The sequence below is a fragment of the Clupea harengus genome, chromosome 25, assembly GCF_900700415.2.
Source record: "Clupea harengus chromosome 25, Ch_v2.0.2, whole genome shotgun sequence".
In the NCBI taxonomy this organism is placed as follows: domain Eukaryota; kingdom Metazoa; phylum Chordata; class Actinopteri; order Clupeiformes; family Clupeidae; genus Clupea; species Clupea harengus.
This window is the reverse complement of record NC_045176.1, coordinates 12,468,365-12,485,045: the sequence shown is the minus strand read 5'-3', so window position 1 is coordinate 12,485,045 and position 16,681 is coordinate 12,468,365. Positions and strand designations below refer to the sequence as shown.

Genomic DNA, 16,681 nt, shown 5'->3' with positions numbered 1-16,681 from the left:
CAAGCGCAGTGGACTTCATCCTGGAGGTGCCCAAGCCACCTGTGGCTGAGCAGGAGAAAGTGTCAGAAGAGGAGAAGGAAACTAAAGATGTGCCCCAGGAGGTGAAAGAGGCAAAAGAGGAGGAGAAGAAGATGGAGGAGGTGATCCCAGAGGTTGCAAAGGAGGAGGCTGAGAAGGAGATCACAGGGGCACCTGAAAGTGAGGTGAAAGTGGAGGAGGAGCTTATAGTGGAGAAGGAGCAGGAGGAAGCAACTCTGGATGAAAGTGTCCCGGAGCCCGAAGAACCCGAGAGGGAGCCGTCACCTCAGACTGACCGTGGTGATGCTCCTGCTGAGCCTGTCACTTTGCAGAGGTAACTCTCTTCCTGAACTTCAGATGCCCAGTCCACTCTCATACATGTGTGTTCATTCGTGTGTGTTATATGTGTTAATGCATATTCCAATCCATCCCAGCTCCGAGGAGGTCGTGCTGGAGCAGGCAGAGGAAGTCAGCATCAGCACCAAGCGGAGAGGCCCAGAGGAGGACCAGGAGGCAGAGGACCACAAGAAGAGTCGAGTTGAGGAGGGGAAGGAAGGGGAGCCGCCGGCAGAGCAAGAGGAGGAAGACCTGCGTGGCTACTTCAAAGCAGACGGAGTAGAGTTCGAGGTGAACTTCAAGAGGCAGAAACCAGAAGCCAACGACAAAGATGACACTGAAGAAGAAGAACAGTACTTTTTTGGTAAGCCGTCGTCACCCCCCCCTCCACTCATGTAGTGAATACCATGGCCAGTCATGGGTGTCACCAATCTCATGGAAGTGAATGATTCTGGACCTGTGTGTGTGTGTGTGTGTGTCTGTGTGTGTGTGTGTGTGTGTGTGTGTGTGTGTTTTTTTTAAATCATGGATTATTGTTCACACGGGCTGTATAATAACTTCCCTGAAAGGAACACTCTTCTTAATGCGAGCCAGTGTATGCCTCATGCGGTTCGTCTCATTTCTCTTGAGAGCCAGTGTATGCCTCATGCGGTTCGTCTCATTTCTCTTGAGAGCCAGTGTATGCCTCATGCGGTTCGTCTCATTTCTCTTGAGAGCCAGTGTATGCCTCATGCGGTTCGTCTCATTTCTCTTGAGAGCCAGTGTATGCCTCATGCGGTTCGTCTCATTTCTCTTGAGAGCCAGTGTATGCCTCATGCGGTTCGTCTCATTTCTCTTGAGAGCCAGTGTATGCCTCATGCGGTTCGTCTCATTTCTCTTGAGAGCCAGTGTGTGCCTCATGCTGTTCGTCTCATTTCATCCGTTCATCAGTGTGTCAGAATGAGACACTAACTTGATTATTGGTTGCCTTAGCTAATTCACATTGACACTTCTCTCTCTATCTCCCGCTCTATTTTTCTCTTTCTTCCTCCCCTCTGCTCTTTAAACACCATATCCAACTCTCTCTCTCTCTCTCTCTCTCTCTGCCCTAACCCACAGACTCCCACCCGCCACCACCTGCTCCTTTTGGTCACCGGATTGTGTCTGCAAAGCCAAACCAGATCAACAACTTCTATAGCATCAACAGACAAGAAGTTCTTGGAGGGTGAGTATCTTCTTTTCTTTTTTTCTCGGAACCCCACCCACAGAACAGAGTGTATGTGTGACAGTGTGAAAGAAGACAGACTGCTTTTTAATCCTCCCAAAGACGAATTGCATAACCCCCCCCCCCCCCTCTCATGGAACAACTCTACCCTCTCTTGATTCATAGCTCCAGAGTCAGGTGGTTATTTTTACCTCAAACTTTCAGGGTATGTGTAACTGTACCCACTTGCCAGATGGAAGCTAATCACTAAGTGTTAATCCACTGCTTCAAAGAGACGCCTCTACTTGTTAATGAAATAGGGGGGCGAGGCATTCTGCCTTCACAGTTGAGACAGGAGGGCTTTTACCATTCGCCAGTGATACATTACACAAGACCAATTATTTTTTTATGCAATAGCGGGATAAATATACAGGAAGATATAGACTTGATCACCACTAAGAAGAATGTTTAATATTTTGAAACTTCATGTCACAACTAATGACTCTCAGAGGTTAGCTGCTTACCCTAGAGGGACTTGGCCTGATTGTAGGAGAGGGATATTGTTACAGGAGGTGGTTGAGAATATGAAAAGGTTGCTTTTATTTATAACCTTGGACAATACCACAAAATGAGACTCATTTATCCCACATTCTGGGATGTCCAATATAATTATTGATTGTTCTTTCAGAGGTCGTTTTGGTCAGGTGCACAAATGCATAGAGAATTCTTCTGGACTCACCCTTGCAGCCAAGATAATCAAAGCCAGAAGTCCAAAAGAAAAGGTAAAACATGTCACTGAATAACTGTTGGCCATTGGTGAAAATAGAGAAGACGTATATGTGTCATCCATAGAAAAGCCTCTGTTAAGACTTTGTCAGCACTTACAGCATTTGCTATCATTAATGTAGTAGACTTACAGCCATGTTGTGTGTTGATTTATAGTAGATGAAGTGCTAGCCAGTGATGACAATGGTGTGTGTGTGTGTGTGTGTGTGTGTGTTTTTTTTGTAGGAGATGGTGAAAAATGAGATTCAAGTCATGAATCAGCTGGATCATGCCAATCTAATCCAGCTCTATGCTGCATATGAGTCCAGGAATGACATCATTCTTGTCCTAGAATAGTAAGTTAATTATTTTCTATGTTTTTTTTTCCTGGTTTCTTTTAGACTGTGAAATGTTTTAAAGATTCGTACAGACAGTAGGCCGTATAACAACCTAGGCTACTGAATTATCTCCAGTGTTATTTCTTTGAAAAGTGCTCCCATTATCCAACCAAAAGTAGAGATGATAAAGATGGCAATGGCTAAAAATGACAAATATGCTAAAACATAAATACATGCAAAGTATAATTCCTACTAAGCTTTGTTAATAGTATGTTATGAAAAAATAAAAATTTCTAGTATTTGGATTTGTCAGGTAAAATGTGAGTCCAGTTCCAGGCCTTTTCTCCATTTCACTGGCTCTTATTTTCTTTCTCTCCCCCTCGCTCCCTGTTCTTGCGCGTGTGTGTGTGTGTGTGTGTGTGTGTGTGTGTGTGTGTGTGTGTGTGTGTGTGTGTGTGTGTGTGTGTGTGTGTGTGTGTGTGTGTGTGTGTGTGTGTGTGTGTGTGTGTGTGTGTGTGATAACAGTGTGGATGGTGGTGAGCTGTTTGACAGGATCATTGATGAGAACTACACTCTGACAGAGCTTGACACAGTGATGTTCATCAGGCAGATCTGTGAGGGACTACGCCACATGCACAAAATGTACTTCCTCCATCTGGATCTGAAGGTAGGCTTTCCTCCCCTGGACATATATGTTGAAATAATTGGATTGGATATTATTCATTTTCATTATCGTTCATTTTGTTGACATTTTGCAAACCAGTGTACATCAATGAAGTAAGTATGTTTGTAATGATAGGCACTGGTTGATACTGGTTGTATTTGCGTTTCTCAGCCTGAGAACATTCTCTGTGTCAGCCGAGTCACAAACAAGATCAAGATCATTGACTTTGGGCTAGCTAAGAAGTATGTATTCTCCCCGATTTGGACATACCCGACGAATAACATTATGTATCGTTTGTAGTTTTTTTTGTACAATAAATGTACACTTGATGCTTAATTATATGTTGATTGATTCTGCTCCGTTTGTAATGTTCCCCTCACCTTGTCTCTTTCAGATATAACCCCAGAGAGAAGTTACGAGTGAATTTTGGCACACCTGAATTCTTGGCTCCCGAGGTGATTAACTACGAGTTTGTCTCGTTCAACACAGACATGTGGAGCTTGGGAGTCATCACGTACATGCTGTAAGTATCTGAACATATGCTCACGTACATACAAGTCGACCTGCACAATTATCCTGTAGTACACACGGACACACGGACATAAACACACACACCATCAAACACACATTTCAGATATGTTCAACCAAGCACTTTTTTTTTCCAGCCTCAGTGGTCTGTCCCCGTTCCTTGGAGACGATGATAGTCAGACTCTTAATAACATTCTCCAATGCCAGTGGAACTTTGAGGAAGACGAGTTCAATAGCATATCAGAGGAGGCCAAGGACTTCATCTCTAAACTTCTTCTCATCAACAAAAGGTACCACCTCCGCCTCATTTTTTTCTGTTGTGACTGATCAGTAATGTTAATGATTTAGTGTGATTATCAGTATTATGTTTTGTTTTCATTGCTTTGTGTTTCCATCTTGCTCCCAGTTGGCGGATAGGTGCTGCGGAGGCTCTCAGACACCCATGGTTGTCAGATCCAGCCGTCCATCACCGCCTTCATGAAAAGGTATGGTGGCCCTTGCCCCGCACTGAACCTCACAGGGAACTCTGATGCGCTGCCGTATGGGGATGTTTAGCTTAGCTCTAGGCTGAGTGGATGTCTGACTGGTGCCTTTTCTTCTTTTCTCTTGCAGAAGAACATGTGCCGCTCACGCCGGGGCTCATGTCTGCCTCCTCCTGAGAGCTAATGTAGGTGTCCCAATGACACGGCATGCCATTTCATGACATACATGCATTCTAAAGACACCAGACAAAAGGTAACCTATACAGGTAGCCTATAAACTCCAATGATGCTTCCAAAAGACCTTCTTTATTTTAGTGACATGGTGCTCAAGTACAGAGTATAACATTGTAAGAGGAAAAGAAGATAGTTTAGTCCTGAGACTTTGCTGAAAGATACTACACTTAATGGCATTTACCTAATCCAGAGGGAAGTGTCAACAAGTGCCAGAAGCCACCAGTTACCATAGTGTACTGCATACAGATACATATCTCATAGCATGCTCTCTGTTTCCAGGTCTTTGGAGAAATACAGTGGCTCACTGGACCAATCTGCTGTAGATCGTCAGTCATGTACATCAGTAGGATTGTAGCACATTACCCAACCTGATTGCTTGGACAGCCACTGATTTGATTAACATTCATATTCACAGACCACAATGAACATTTTAGCTGTATAGTACTCACATGTATAGTATCACAAATCCTGAAAGTTATGAGTCTACGATTGAGTATGGTCTCGACTCATCTATCTGTTATGTGTTGTGTTTTGTGTGTGTTGTGGGATTTGGACTGAAAGTAATGTCCTATCAGTCATTTATTAATCTTGTTCTATGAAGAGTAGTGGTAGTAGTAGTAGTTGTAACAAAACAAAACTAAATAAAACAAAACAATGATAATAATAATAATAATAATAAAAATAGTTCCATGGTGATACTAACTGTGGCTGTAAAGTAGTTTAGATAATAATACACATATTTTGTTTTAGCCTTTAACTGAACAGCATAGAAGTGTGAATGGATATTTGAACATCAGTCATTGGACCGATATTTAGAGATTGATAAAAACTGAAAATAGCAATGACATTGTAAGGTGGTGACACTTCAGTCAGTGATGAGGCCATTTTCTTTCTGTCTTAGCAGTTTGGTTGTAGATTTCTGTACAAGCTACCTGAGGACATTTTGTAAATATATTTTTGTTGTTGTTATTTTTGTTTGTTGTTTTGAGTACATTTCCCTTGTCCTCTACTACCCTTGTTCCTTGTGGTCCTCCTTAGGTTGTCTTTATATCTTACAGCAGTAGTACTGAACATTGCTTCCACACAAGTACAATATATTATTACTATCTTGCAATCTATGGTTGCCATTACTATGAGCATTTAGGGACATTTAGAGAATATGAGCCCAGGAAATCAATTTCACGGATAATATGTCACATTGTATGCCTGTTTTGATTAAATGTATTTTCAATCTCTGTGTTTGACCCCAGATATGTCAGATTAGTTTTTCCTGGTAAATTGTCTTTGTAGTAGTGCTATTCACTGAGGTTTTTCTGAGCAGAAATAATGATAATATTGTTTAAGTACAGAAATGAAAAGGATCTCTATATTGCTCAATGCTTGAACTGAACTATGGGGGTGTGGGGTGTTTGACAATGTGAAGGAATTAACAGATTTAGGATGTTTTGTTGTTGACATAAGCTGTGGTCTGTGCACTTTATTATGTTATTTTTTAACACTTTACAGATAATCCTAAATAACACGGATCTTATATTTAGAAACACATAGCTAGTATATTTATATTAAAGTATATTTTATAGGCCTGATGCCCTGTTACTTTCTACATAGAAAACCCTGTGTGTACAGAATAAGGGAGAAAAAAAAAAAGATTTTTACTTTATATTAAAATTATTCAAGTCTTACTGTGCCTAGTCTTTTTTCCCCGTGGGCACTCCCTGCATGTTCCCCAAACTGGCCTCTCAGATGACATTGACTTTGAGACGCATGTTGTTTTAATTGCCTCTTGTGGTTGTTCATGGTAAATCAATTCACTGTAATATGTTTCTTTTTTCTATTTAACCATTGTACCTCAATGAATGTCACCTGGTTTGCTGTACGGCTGTAGTGTACCCCTGTGAGACCTGGCTGACACTTGAAACTAGTACTAAATACCCTGAGTTCCTTCTGTGTGATTCGGTTGATCTCTGTTGGAGCCTTTAATATGTGGTGCTTGATCATATATTATTAATTCATGATGATGCATGCAATTACCACTTTCCTCTCCTTCTGTGAAGGTTTATGTTGTAACAGCCTACATTAACCTGTGTGCCATAGGAAAAGTAAACTTTTTGTGAACAGAATTTTATCGTCTGGAATGAATGTTTACATAATCAAAGCTTTTCTTTCTCACCCAACATACTTTCAATAAAATATGCATTTCATTTATTTTGCTGCCGACATGACCTTAAGATAAAAAAAAAAAAAAAAGTCTGATAAGACAAGTGACTCACTTTAACACTTCAAACAAGATATTGTAACACATCATGAAATCCTGCATATTCACAGATGCCCAGTAGAGGGCAGCAGCTCCAACAGTAAGTGCTGTTAGCATTGTGAGCTTGTAACAGCATCTGTGTCTCCCCACCAGAGGGATAGTGCTGAGCCAGGAGTCACCACTACCACTTGGGAACAGAAAGGAGATATTAAGACCCAGATCGACCAGAGGCTGAGTCTTTCTGAAAATGTCCCTCATATATTCTAGTGTATGAGCCAAGTGCCCCAAAATAGGGTCGTCATTTCCACTTGGGGAGGCAAACATTCACTATATTTTTCTTTCCTTCATGTCATATTTCATAAAAACCAGATTGTGTTCTATATGTGAATGATTGTGTTCTATATGTGAATGATGTGTTCTATATGTAAATGATGAGATAATCTTTTTTTACCATGTGTCCCACATTTCATTTTTGATTGTTCAAAATATGTCAAATTTGACACTTTCATTTTCAAATTTGAAAGATATCCAACTAATATTTGTTATCCACCTTCATAGGTGATTTCATCTGGCGGAAAGATGTCATTCTTTTTGAGCTGTGGATGTTTCAAATTTGAGGGAAAAACTATGAAATGTGTCAAACTTTGAAATGTGTCAAACTGCCCAGAACCTTTCAAGACCGGAACGGAAACCAAGTACAAATGTGTCCACATAAACAAAATGAATGTGGACTTAAAAGTGTCTCTAACAGACATTGATATTTTGGATTTCTCCATCATATTGATTCATCTTCAACCAGAACAAACAGATTTTTTTTAAATTTGAGGTGGGAACCCCTGGTTCATTTGACATGGAATGTTCCAATAGGAAGTCTAAATAAGAGGCTGTAAAATCATAAAGTTACCAGATCCATACAGTTGCTATCATGCGAATGTATACCCCAGAGATACATTGCTTTCAGAATAAGATAGTTCCCCAGGTGGAAGTGATGACCCTATTTTGGGGCCCTTGGCTCATACACCAGGCTATTTGAGGGACATTTGCAGAAAGGCTCAGCCTCTGGTCGATCTGGATCTTTATATCCCCTTGCGGTTCCTTTGTTAGACAGTTATATTAGCCAGTGGGTAATTTTGCTATAGTTAGTTTGGCAACAGTTTTCTATACTGTAGACAACTTTACATGCTGCATCAGCAGCCTTTACTACTGTTAAAAATGAGCAAAATCGGCAAGACCCGTTTGAAAAACAATAACACTTGTATGATCGTAGTGTGGACCATAAAATATCGAGTTTGGTTCTATTAGATAAATGCTACTACTTAACAATTTCTTGAAAATAGAAAACTTTCCCATGTAAATATTCTAATTTCAAAAACCTTATTTTGTTACTTTAGGTTCTTTCCAAGCTTTACTTTACTATGAATTATCCAGGCCAGCAAATCATCAGATATCACAAAGTCAATGTACCAACAGCCACGGAGAGACATTCCGAGAATGAGTAATGATGGCGCCATGGCATCAGTGGATCAGTATGAAAGCTTCTAGAATTGTCATGTAACTATTCTTAGAAATGCCCGACATACTTTCAAACTGAATAGAGCAGCACTGAAATTCTAAATTAGTTCATGTTCTTCTGTTAGTTCAAGGGTCAGCTTGCAAATTGATGATCATTTCTGTGCAAATTACCTCCAATTATAATCACATTAAACTTCATAATTATTTGATCATTTATTCCTGGAACAACTGGACGAGTCTTGTTCTAAATCGTGCTCTCAACATATGTATCCTGACCACTTTCGGGAGTTATGACTCGTTCATTCCTTTTATCCCAGCCTCAGATTGCCTAATGTTTAATGCATCATATACAACCAAATGCAATAAGTAAATGCACAAAGGGTGAACTTTCTTGTGTAATAAATAATGATTTATTGAAACAGATCAATCTGTGCAAGGACAATGCCGGTAGCCTGTTGCTGACCTGCTAACGAGCCCCCAGAATACTTTCACCTCCTTCGTGAACTCTGTGCTCAGGGGCAAAGGGCAGAGTCACTGTGAGGCATGACCCAAAGGCCACTGATGGGACTGGCCATGTGGATTAGCCTTGCAGCCTGATGTCAGTGATCCCTGCGTATGGAGCCCATCTCTGGCCTTTTATGCCAAAAGCCTCATGGGCTGGCCACCTTGGCTGAAGTCTGGTTTAACTCAGGTTGTCTATTAAAGCAGGATGGCTTGTGCATGTCAGTGGACTCTGACTGGCTCTCTCAGGCACAGTAGAACAATCAGGCATCAGATAGATATCATTACACAGACATTGACACAAGGATATGTTGGGACATTACACACTGACCTGTGGACACAAACACACACAAACACACACACACAAAACACACATAAATGAGAAAAAAAGTAAAGGGGGATACAGCCAGAGAGCGAGAGAGAGAGAGACTGAAAGACTATGGGTCAGTGTGTGCTAGCCACAGACATATTAAATGTTCCAGTGTTCCAGGTTGAAGCGGAGTGACTATGTAGGGAGAGGTCTGCTCGGAGACCCTGCGGTTAAGGACAATTAAGCCCCTTTTACATTCCACTGCTGACGTGCCCCTGACTCAAATTATTTGTGTAAAAGTGGACAGTACTGGACAGTTAGACTTAGACACGCACACACACACACACACACACACACACACACACACACACACACACACACACACACACACACACACACGACATACACCACTGACAGATGAAGGCACAGAAGATTCCAGAAGCCTAATTAAAGGCAACTGAGGGAGCTTGTGTGTGTGATACAGTTTGTTCACCTGAAAAAATAAACGGAGAAGCAGAGTCAGTGGGATTGGGGTTGGGGGTGAAGAGAGGGCGAGGGAGAGAGAATGTGGTGAGAGAGGAAGAGAGAGAGAGAGAGGGAAGGAGGGGATAGAGAGAGAGAGAGAGAGAGAGAGAGAGAGAGTGGGAGAGAGAGACCTTTGACCCTTAAATCCTTAATTAAAAAAAAATTATTAAAGATCAATGTTAAACAGATCAGTCTGTATCACCAGATAAACACAAGTCATTCAGAATAATTTATGGACCCAACTACCTCCCCTAGATACCATTTCTCCCCAGACAGAGCAACAGGTTGTTAGTAAAAAATTGTACCCCACAACTACCCTCAATTCAAACTAGGGATCTGAAGATGGCACGAGAGACAAACAGCGAGAGAGAGAGGTTTAGGTTTAGCTGTAGGAAAATGCATGGATGAAAAAGTATACATTTATCATATTATACTTGTAAGGTAATACAGAATACAGAACCTGAATAGAGGGCCTCAGTGTGAGATAACTGAGTGTTTGTGTGTGTAAAATGGAGACCTGTGAGTCTGGCTAGGCCTATGTCCTATTCCCAACTCATTCTCACCACACGTCCTGGTTCCATTGTAATGCAGCATATGTCTACCTATGTAAGGGTTGGTCAGGGCCATCAGGAGGGTTACGCTGTTCTTTAAGAGCTGTGGATGTAGGTGTGCATCAAAACACACGTGTTTGTTTTTAATGAATCATCATAAGCTGTGGCAAAATTCTATATTCCATTATTATATTCCAAGTGCGTGTAGGCCTACTTACTGAACATGAGTGTTTAGATCTGTTGCTTTGACATGGCCGACAGACTTCCAGCGAACTGTGCTGCTAATCCAATCCATACAATCAATGGTGATCCCCCCTGCTCCAGCGCAGTTATCTTTGTCCGTTTTCCCATTGCGGGAACTCACATGGAGCCTGTGAAAGTGCGCGGGTCTTGTGATGGACAGGCCTCGCTCTGAAGCACTGGGGCTGCACGGAACCGTACCACACAAGGAGAGATAATCAAACGACAACAATCAAGCCTCGCCCGGGCCAGGCGAGCCGGAGAGCAAACGTGAGGAGAGAGGAAATTGAATCGCACAACATGCTCGCGGTGGTGTTTATTACAACATAATTGTCCCGAGTCAAGTTTCATTGTAACAGACGAAAAACGCCCGGACAAAAAAAAGCGTGTGTTTGGGTGGTTTGAAGAAGTTGTTATTTCTGGTGGAATGATAAAGGTGTTCCGCTTGATCGTGGTCCAGGTTTCCCACAGTCCAACTCATCCGCGTGACACAGATGACCGCCTCCAGGTGAGGATGATGTCACTCTCGTCATAATCTAATTAAAAGGAGCACCTCTGGAGGTTCAAGCAGAGACATTACACTCTTAGCTGCTTGGAAGCTAATAGGCTATTTGTTGTGAAAGGATTAGTCAAGTCTGGTTTCGAGTACCGTGGATAGGCTATGCTTATCAAAAGATATAATGTAGAATGAATGGGCCTGTGTGAAAATCTGAAGCCCCTTGCAGGCTTATGTGTTTTTAAAGTGCGACTAGCTATTAGCGTTTTCAAACATGAGTACTTCCTTGGAATAGTGGACCACGGGATTGAAATGGAAATGTATGTATCTCTGAACTATGTATGGTCTAGTGATCATCCGGTCACTGGAAAGTGTTTTGAGAGTAGCTGAACTGCTGGTTTTAAGTGACACTGAAGACCCCCGAAAACTTACAGCCATGTTATGTTAACAGACTAATAAAACGACATGAACCAGATTGCAAGAATTTACAAGTGTGTGTAACATATTTGGTGCCTGCTTACCATGTTGCGCTAACATGCCATGTATAAAATGTTTAATGCAAAGCAGGTGTTGCCTTATTGAAACCAAACCATGTTCCATCACATTTGATCTGAATTTTACATTGTACACCAAATGGGTACAGGAGAGAGGTCGTATGGTTACGGCTCACAAAATTGTTAGAGAAAGGTATTTTCATATTATCAGTTCAACAAGAAATCCAAAATTCTGATATTTTTTGTCCACTACATAGATTAGATAGATTTTTGTTTATTGGGAACTGGCAGCTCCTGCTATTTTATAATGCATTTTTTTATGAATAGTTTAACCAGACACAGACAAGTCTATGACAGTGAGAGGTCGGGGGGAGTTCATCCGTTTTCTGCATCCGAAAAGCAAATCTGATCTCGCTAATAGCTCTTATTACTTTGAACATGTAGTCATTTAGCCAAACAGGTGAAACTGATTTCTGCCAGGGCTTTTTTTGTGGCCTTTGTGCACCCGGGGGCCCCAGAGCTAAATGGAGTTTTGTGTGACAGGCTTTGGCCCCGGCCCTGGTCCAGGGCCCAGTTTGAAACGGTGAGAAATTCAATTTAAGGTACCCCCCCCTCTCCCCCATGCCCCCACCCTCCACAGCCCTCCCTCCCCATCTCCAGGGGCGATCTCTGGGAGCACAATCAAAACCAGATGGACTTATCGGGGCCTAAAGATAACAAATAGTGCCTGGGTTCCTGACAGTGCCGGACCACCGCAAAATGGCTCACGGAGACAGAGGGAGTCAGTAAGGGAGAATAAGTGAGAGAGAAAGAGAGAGTGAAAGAGAGATAGATAGAAGGAGAGGGAAATGAGAGAGAGAATGAGAGAGGGAGGGAGTTAGAGAGAGGGAGAGAGTGGCCCTCACATGTGCCTGCAGCCTGCTCTCAGCTGTAGCGCTGTTCCCTCCCTTAGCAGAGAAGGATACATCTCTGGCCACATCTGGACAGTAAACAGCACCAGTGGAGGGGGGAGAAGGGCCTGGGATGGCACAGGTGACTATGCACAGGGAAATACATGCTGTAAGAAACAGAACAAAAACAAGGCAGTAGAGAATAAAGAAAGAAAAAGAAAAAATTAAAGCAGGAGAACATTTAATACATTCAGAGAAAGAGAGAGACAGAGAGAGAGAGCAAGAGGGAGAGACAGAGCAAGAGGGAGAGGGAGAGAGAGAGAGAGAGAGAGCAAGAGGGAGAGAGCTGTCAGCAGTGACCCGAGGCCCCGGGTGGTGCGTTCCACAGCCTGTCAGCCTATACGCCTGCAATACCACCCACACACACACACTCACACACACACACACACACACACACACACACACACACACACACACACACACACACACACACACACACACAGACACTCTCACACACACACACACACACACACACACACACACACACACACACACTCTCACACACACACACACACACTCGAACACACACACACACACACACACACACACACACACACACACACACACACACACACACACACACAGAGCATGAACAGGGAGCGAGGGGGAGAGAAAGAAAATCAGAGCCAGGGAAATGGAGAAAAGGCCTGGAACTGGACTCTCACGCTGACCCCCTCCCAGCACACACACACACACACACACACACACACACACACACACACACACACACACACACACACACACACACACATGCACAGTCTGCCTCCCCATGGCACTGGTTAAGAGAGCTGCCTTTGTAACAGGAGTTTCCTGTATGTAATTAAACAATAATGGATCTCTTCAAAAGGCAGGAGGTGGGCTGGGAGAAACAGCCATCCATGGACGAGAGCTTGCCATCTCTCTGGGTAAGATAGCCCCCCCCCCCCCCCTCCCCCAAACCACCCCCGCCCTAACACCCGCCCCACCTCCCAAACATAACATTTCTCAAAACAAGAGCATCTTTCTCTCTTTCTCACACACTCTCTCCCTCCCTCCTTCCCTCCCTCAAGGGGGTGAAGCATATGGAGGAGCCTCAGGTGTTCTGAAGTTGGACGAGCACTTGATCTGCTCTCCTGCTAACTGAGATGCAGGTGTCATCACAGCCTCTGGTTTGATCCCACCGGGTGATGGACCTCCCCAGGTTTGGGCCCTGGGCACAGGGGTAAGGGTTGGGGTTAAGGTTCGGATTGAATATCTCAGGCCTGCACACCAGATTCATCCCCTGGACCATTTCGCAATCAGCAGCTGCGGTTTGGATGGGAAGGCCTGTTCTCTTGTAGAGAGCTCCACTGTTTCCCCCCTCAAAGTATTTCAGATTGTATAATGCATACCAAAGAATAGCAGAGAATGGTCTCCCATGAAGGGGAAACTTGTTTGCTGTTAAAAGCCTATCTAGTAATGCTATACTTGCTTGATATAAGACTTTGGCCTTTCAGTCAGACGTTCTTGTCTTTTCCATTTCCCCTGTCATCTCTCTCACTCTTTCAGCTGTACCTGACTTGAAAATAAATCGCTTGAACTAGGAATCACCCGCATTACGAAACTACCCGCAGTCTCGATGAGGTGAGCCGCCACAGATAATGACTTAAAGATGATTTATGACAACCCAACATACCGGATGGATCGATCGTCTTGATGAGAGATTTTGGCACACTCTTGGCCTGCTGGAGATCAAACCAGCCACAGCCCCTGTGGCCACACTGTTGTGGTTGAGACCTCGCTGCCAGGTGCTCGGCATGGGTCGGGGACCAGCTCCAAAGCTGGGTCTGGTTGGACCGGGCCAGTGTTTACCCCCGGCCCAGGTCCTGTGCTGTGGGTCGGCCCTGCTGAGGCGCGCGCAGCCGCCCCCATCCATCAGTCCCTCTGCTGGGGAGTGGAGCGCGGCTCCCTTAGAGCTGCAGGCCTGGCCTCACCATCAAAAGAGCCACAGAGCCAACAGGAGGCCGGCTACAGACGCAAGAGCTCAGACACACACACAATGACGCAGTGTGACAACCACACACATACACACACACACACACACACACACACGCACATACACATATACTCAAACACACTAGTACAAATACACACACACAAACACACTAGCACACAGACTGACAACCACACACACACACACACACACACACACACACACACACACACACACACACACACACACACACACACACACACACACACACACACAGACTTTGGTTTGAGGGGATTGCCAAGAAGTACACAGGCACACAGTCAAACTGGGGCTTTGGAAAGTCCAGTGCAGTGGAGGGGGTTGGTGTTCAGCAGAGGCCTGAGCCTCTAGAATGCAGTTCATCATGCCACAGTAACACATATGTCAGCCCCAGCCATTTACCCACGGTGCTTGAGTCCTATTACACTTTTACAACCTAACCGACTGATATGGGTCGGTGGCTGTGTTATAAACACACTCTCTCTCACACACACACTCATACACACACACACACTCTCTCTCTCACACACACACACACACACACACACACACACACACACACACACACACACATGAAGTAACAATACAAAAGCAGTAACACACACACATGCACAGACAAACATATACACAAGCACACACACATACACACACACACACACACACACACACACACACACACACACACACACACACACACACACACACACACACACACACACACACACACAATCAGCTCACATCTCCGTGTGGTGTCCTCCCTTCCCACCCAGCTTGTCTGTCCTCCCGGTTGGCTCAGAGTGATCGATGAGCTGGGTCTCCGTCCTGCTGCAGCCGCCACCGTGAACAGGGGAAGAAAAAAAAATTACGCCTGTGTTCTGTCTGACTCCCCCGGCCAAAACAAACACACCACAAGGCACCCAATAGACAAGCACTCGGCCGCTATTGTGGTGGAAAATGTTCCCACGAAACGGTCCAGACAAGAGGACAGGCTCTTGTGCGAACCGGGGACGGACAGCGTGGCTCAGCAATAACACAGGGTCAGTGCATGGATGTGTCCGATAAACCTATACTTGCATGTACAATGGGGCAGATGTAGGTTTGTGGTTTAAGTTTCAGTGAATTTGTTCTGGGGAAAAAAAAAAAACACGATACCCCTGGATGTGTTTTGTCTCAAGTGTGTTATGTTACACAGAGGGTAATCAAGAGAATATTTATTTATACACACTAGACACTGTAATGAGTTCATACTTATGCATAATGTTAGATTATCCTCGGGATGCGGTAGGCTTGTTAGTCCTGTGTGGGGCTTTCACTCCGAGGCCATGTCATGTAATGTCAGCTCGGACCCAGGATGTACCGCTGCTCTGCTCTTTTCTTGGAGTGGCATTTTTTGTCTGACCACGTCCAGCCTCTATTTAGACAAGACAAACAGGAAGAGTGGGGCTTTGCGGTTTACGCTTTCAACGGTGGTCACCCCTGCCACACAAAGACTGTCTGTCTGACGCAGGCATTTATGTGCCGTGTGGCTGCACACACAAATTGATTTACTGTATGTCGTTTAAGGGGTTTTGCTGAATGTTTTGAAGTGAGTTTCATAGGTTATCACTTCATGTTTTTTGTTTGTCTGAAAGGCTTTACTGTTATCAACTATATTTCCGTGTTGAGCTGTGACTAGGAATGTATTTGAATTGAATCGAATTGAACTTTTTTGTTTGTTAAACATCTGACATATATGATGTTCTTGGCCCGACTATTATGTTTAAAGAAATTTATATTACTTTAAATAGGTTCAAACAATTAGCCAAAAAGTGAGACTGGAACAGCTAATTGATCACCTGTAATTTTGTAAACAAATTATTCTTAACTGTGTTTACAAAATACCTATTTGTGAAATACTGAGTGAGTACAGTATTATTCTATGAAAAAAAATGAATGTCCATTTTAACACCCCCGGACAACTGTGCAGTTGGGTGGTAATAAAAGTGTCCAAATCATTTTTTGTACTGAAAATATGTTGAATAATTCATTTCCTGCCGCTGTAAAATGAATACTACAACTGTAGTACTATTTCAGATATGTATTCTGTCTGCTTAGCGTATAAGTAATATTGGCATATTATGGTATTTTTTAAGAAAATAGATGCTGAACAACCAGCTTACTGTAATTCAATGAAATTAAAAGCATATTTCAGAGAAATGGAAAAATATTAGAATGATCTTAAAGCAATTGCATTGGCCTGAATGTAATAAATTGGTATTTGATTTCTTTTCTTTAAAACTTGTATTTGAACGGATATTCAGCGTGTTCCCG

The 16,681-nt window shown here is 43.3% G+C and overlaps 1 protein-coding gene across 1 annotated transcript in view; it reads left to right on the top strand.

Moving 5' to 3' along the window:
• Positions 1-6,230, top strand: part of mylk4a (myosin light chain kinase family, member 4a) — an 8,475-nt gene extending 2,245 nt beyond the window's left edge. The window contains exons 2-13 of the mRNA XM_031563065.1: positions 5-352; positions 453-718; positions 1,453-1,558; positions 2,226-2,319; positions 2,549-2,658; positions 3,166-3,307; positions 3,476-3,546; positions 3,699-3,827; positions 3,970-4,122; positions 4,239-4,317; positions 4,445-4,499; positions 4,828-6,230. Of these exons, the coding sequence (XP_031418925.1) occupies positions 5-352; positions 453-718; positions 1,453-1,558; positions 2,226-2,319; positions 2,549-2,658; positions 3,166-3,307; positions 3,476-3,546; positions 3,699-3,827; positions 3,970-4,122; positions 4,239-4,317; positions 4,445-4,498 (1,552 nt within the window). The 3' untranslated portion in view covers position 4,499; positions 4,828-6,230. The remainder of the gene's footprint in view (positions 1-4; positions 353-452; positions 719-1,452; positions 1,559-2,225; positions 2,320-2,548; positions 2,659-3,165; positions 3,308-3,475; positions 3,547-3,698; positions 3,828-3,969; positions 4,123-4,238; positions 4,318-4,444; positions 4,500-4,827) is intronic.
• Positions 6,231-16,681: the final 10,451 nt, after the last annotated feature.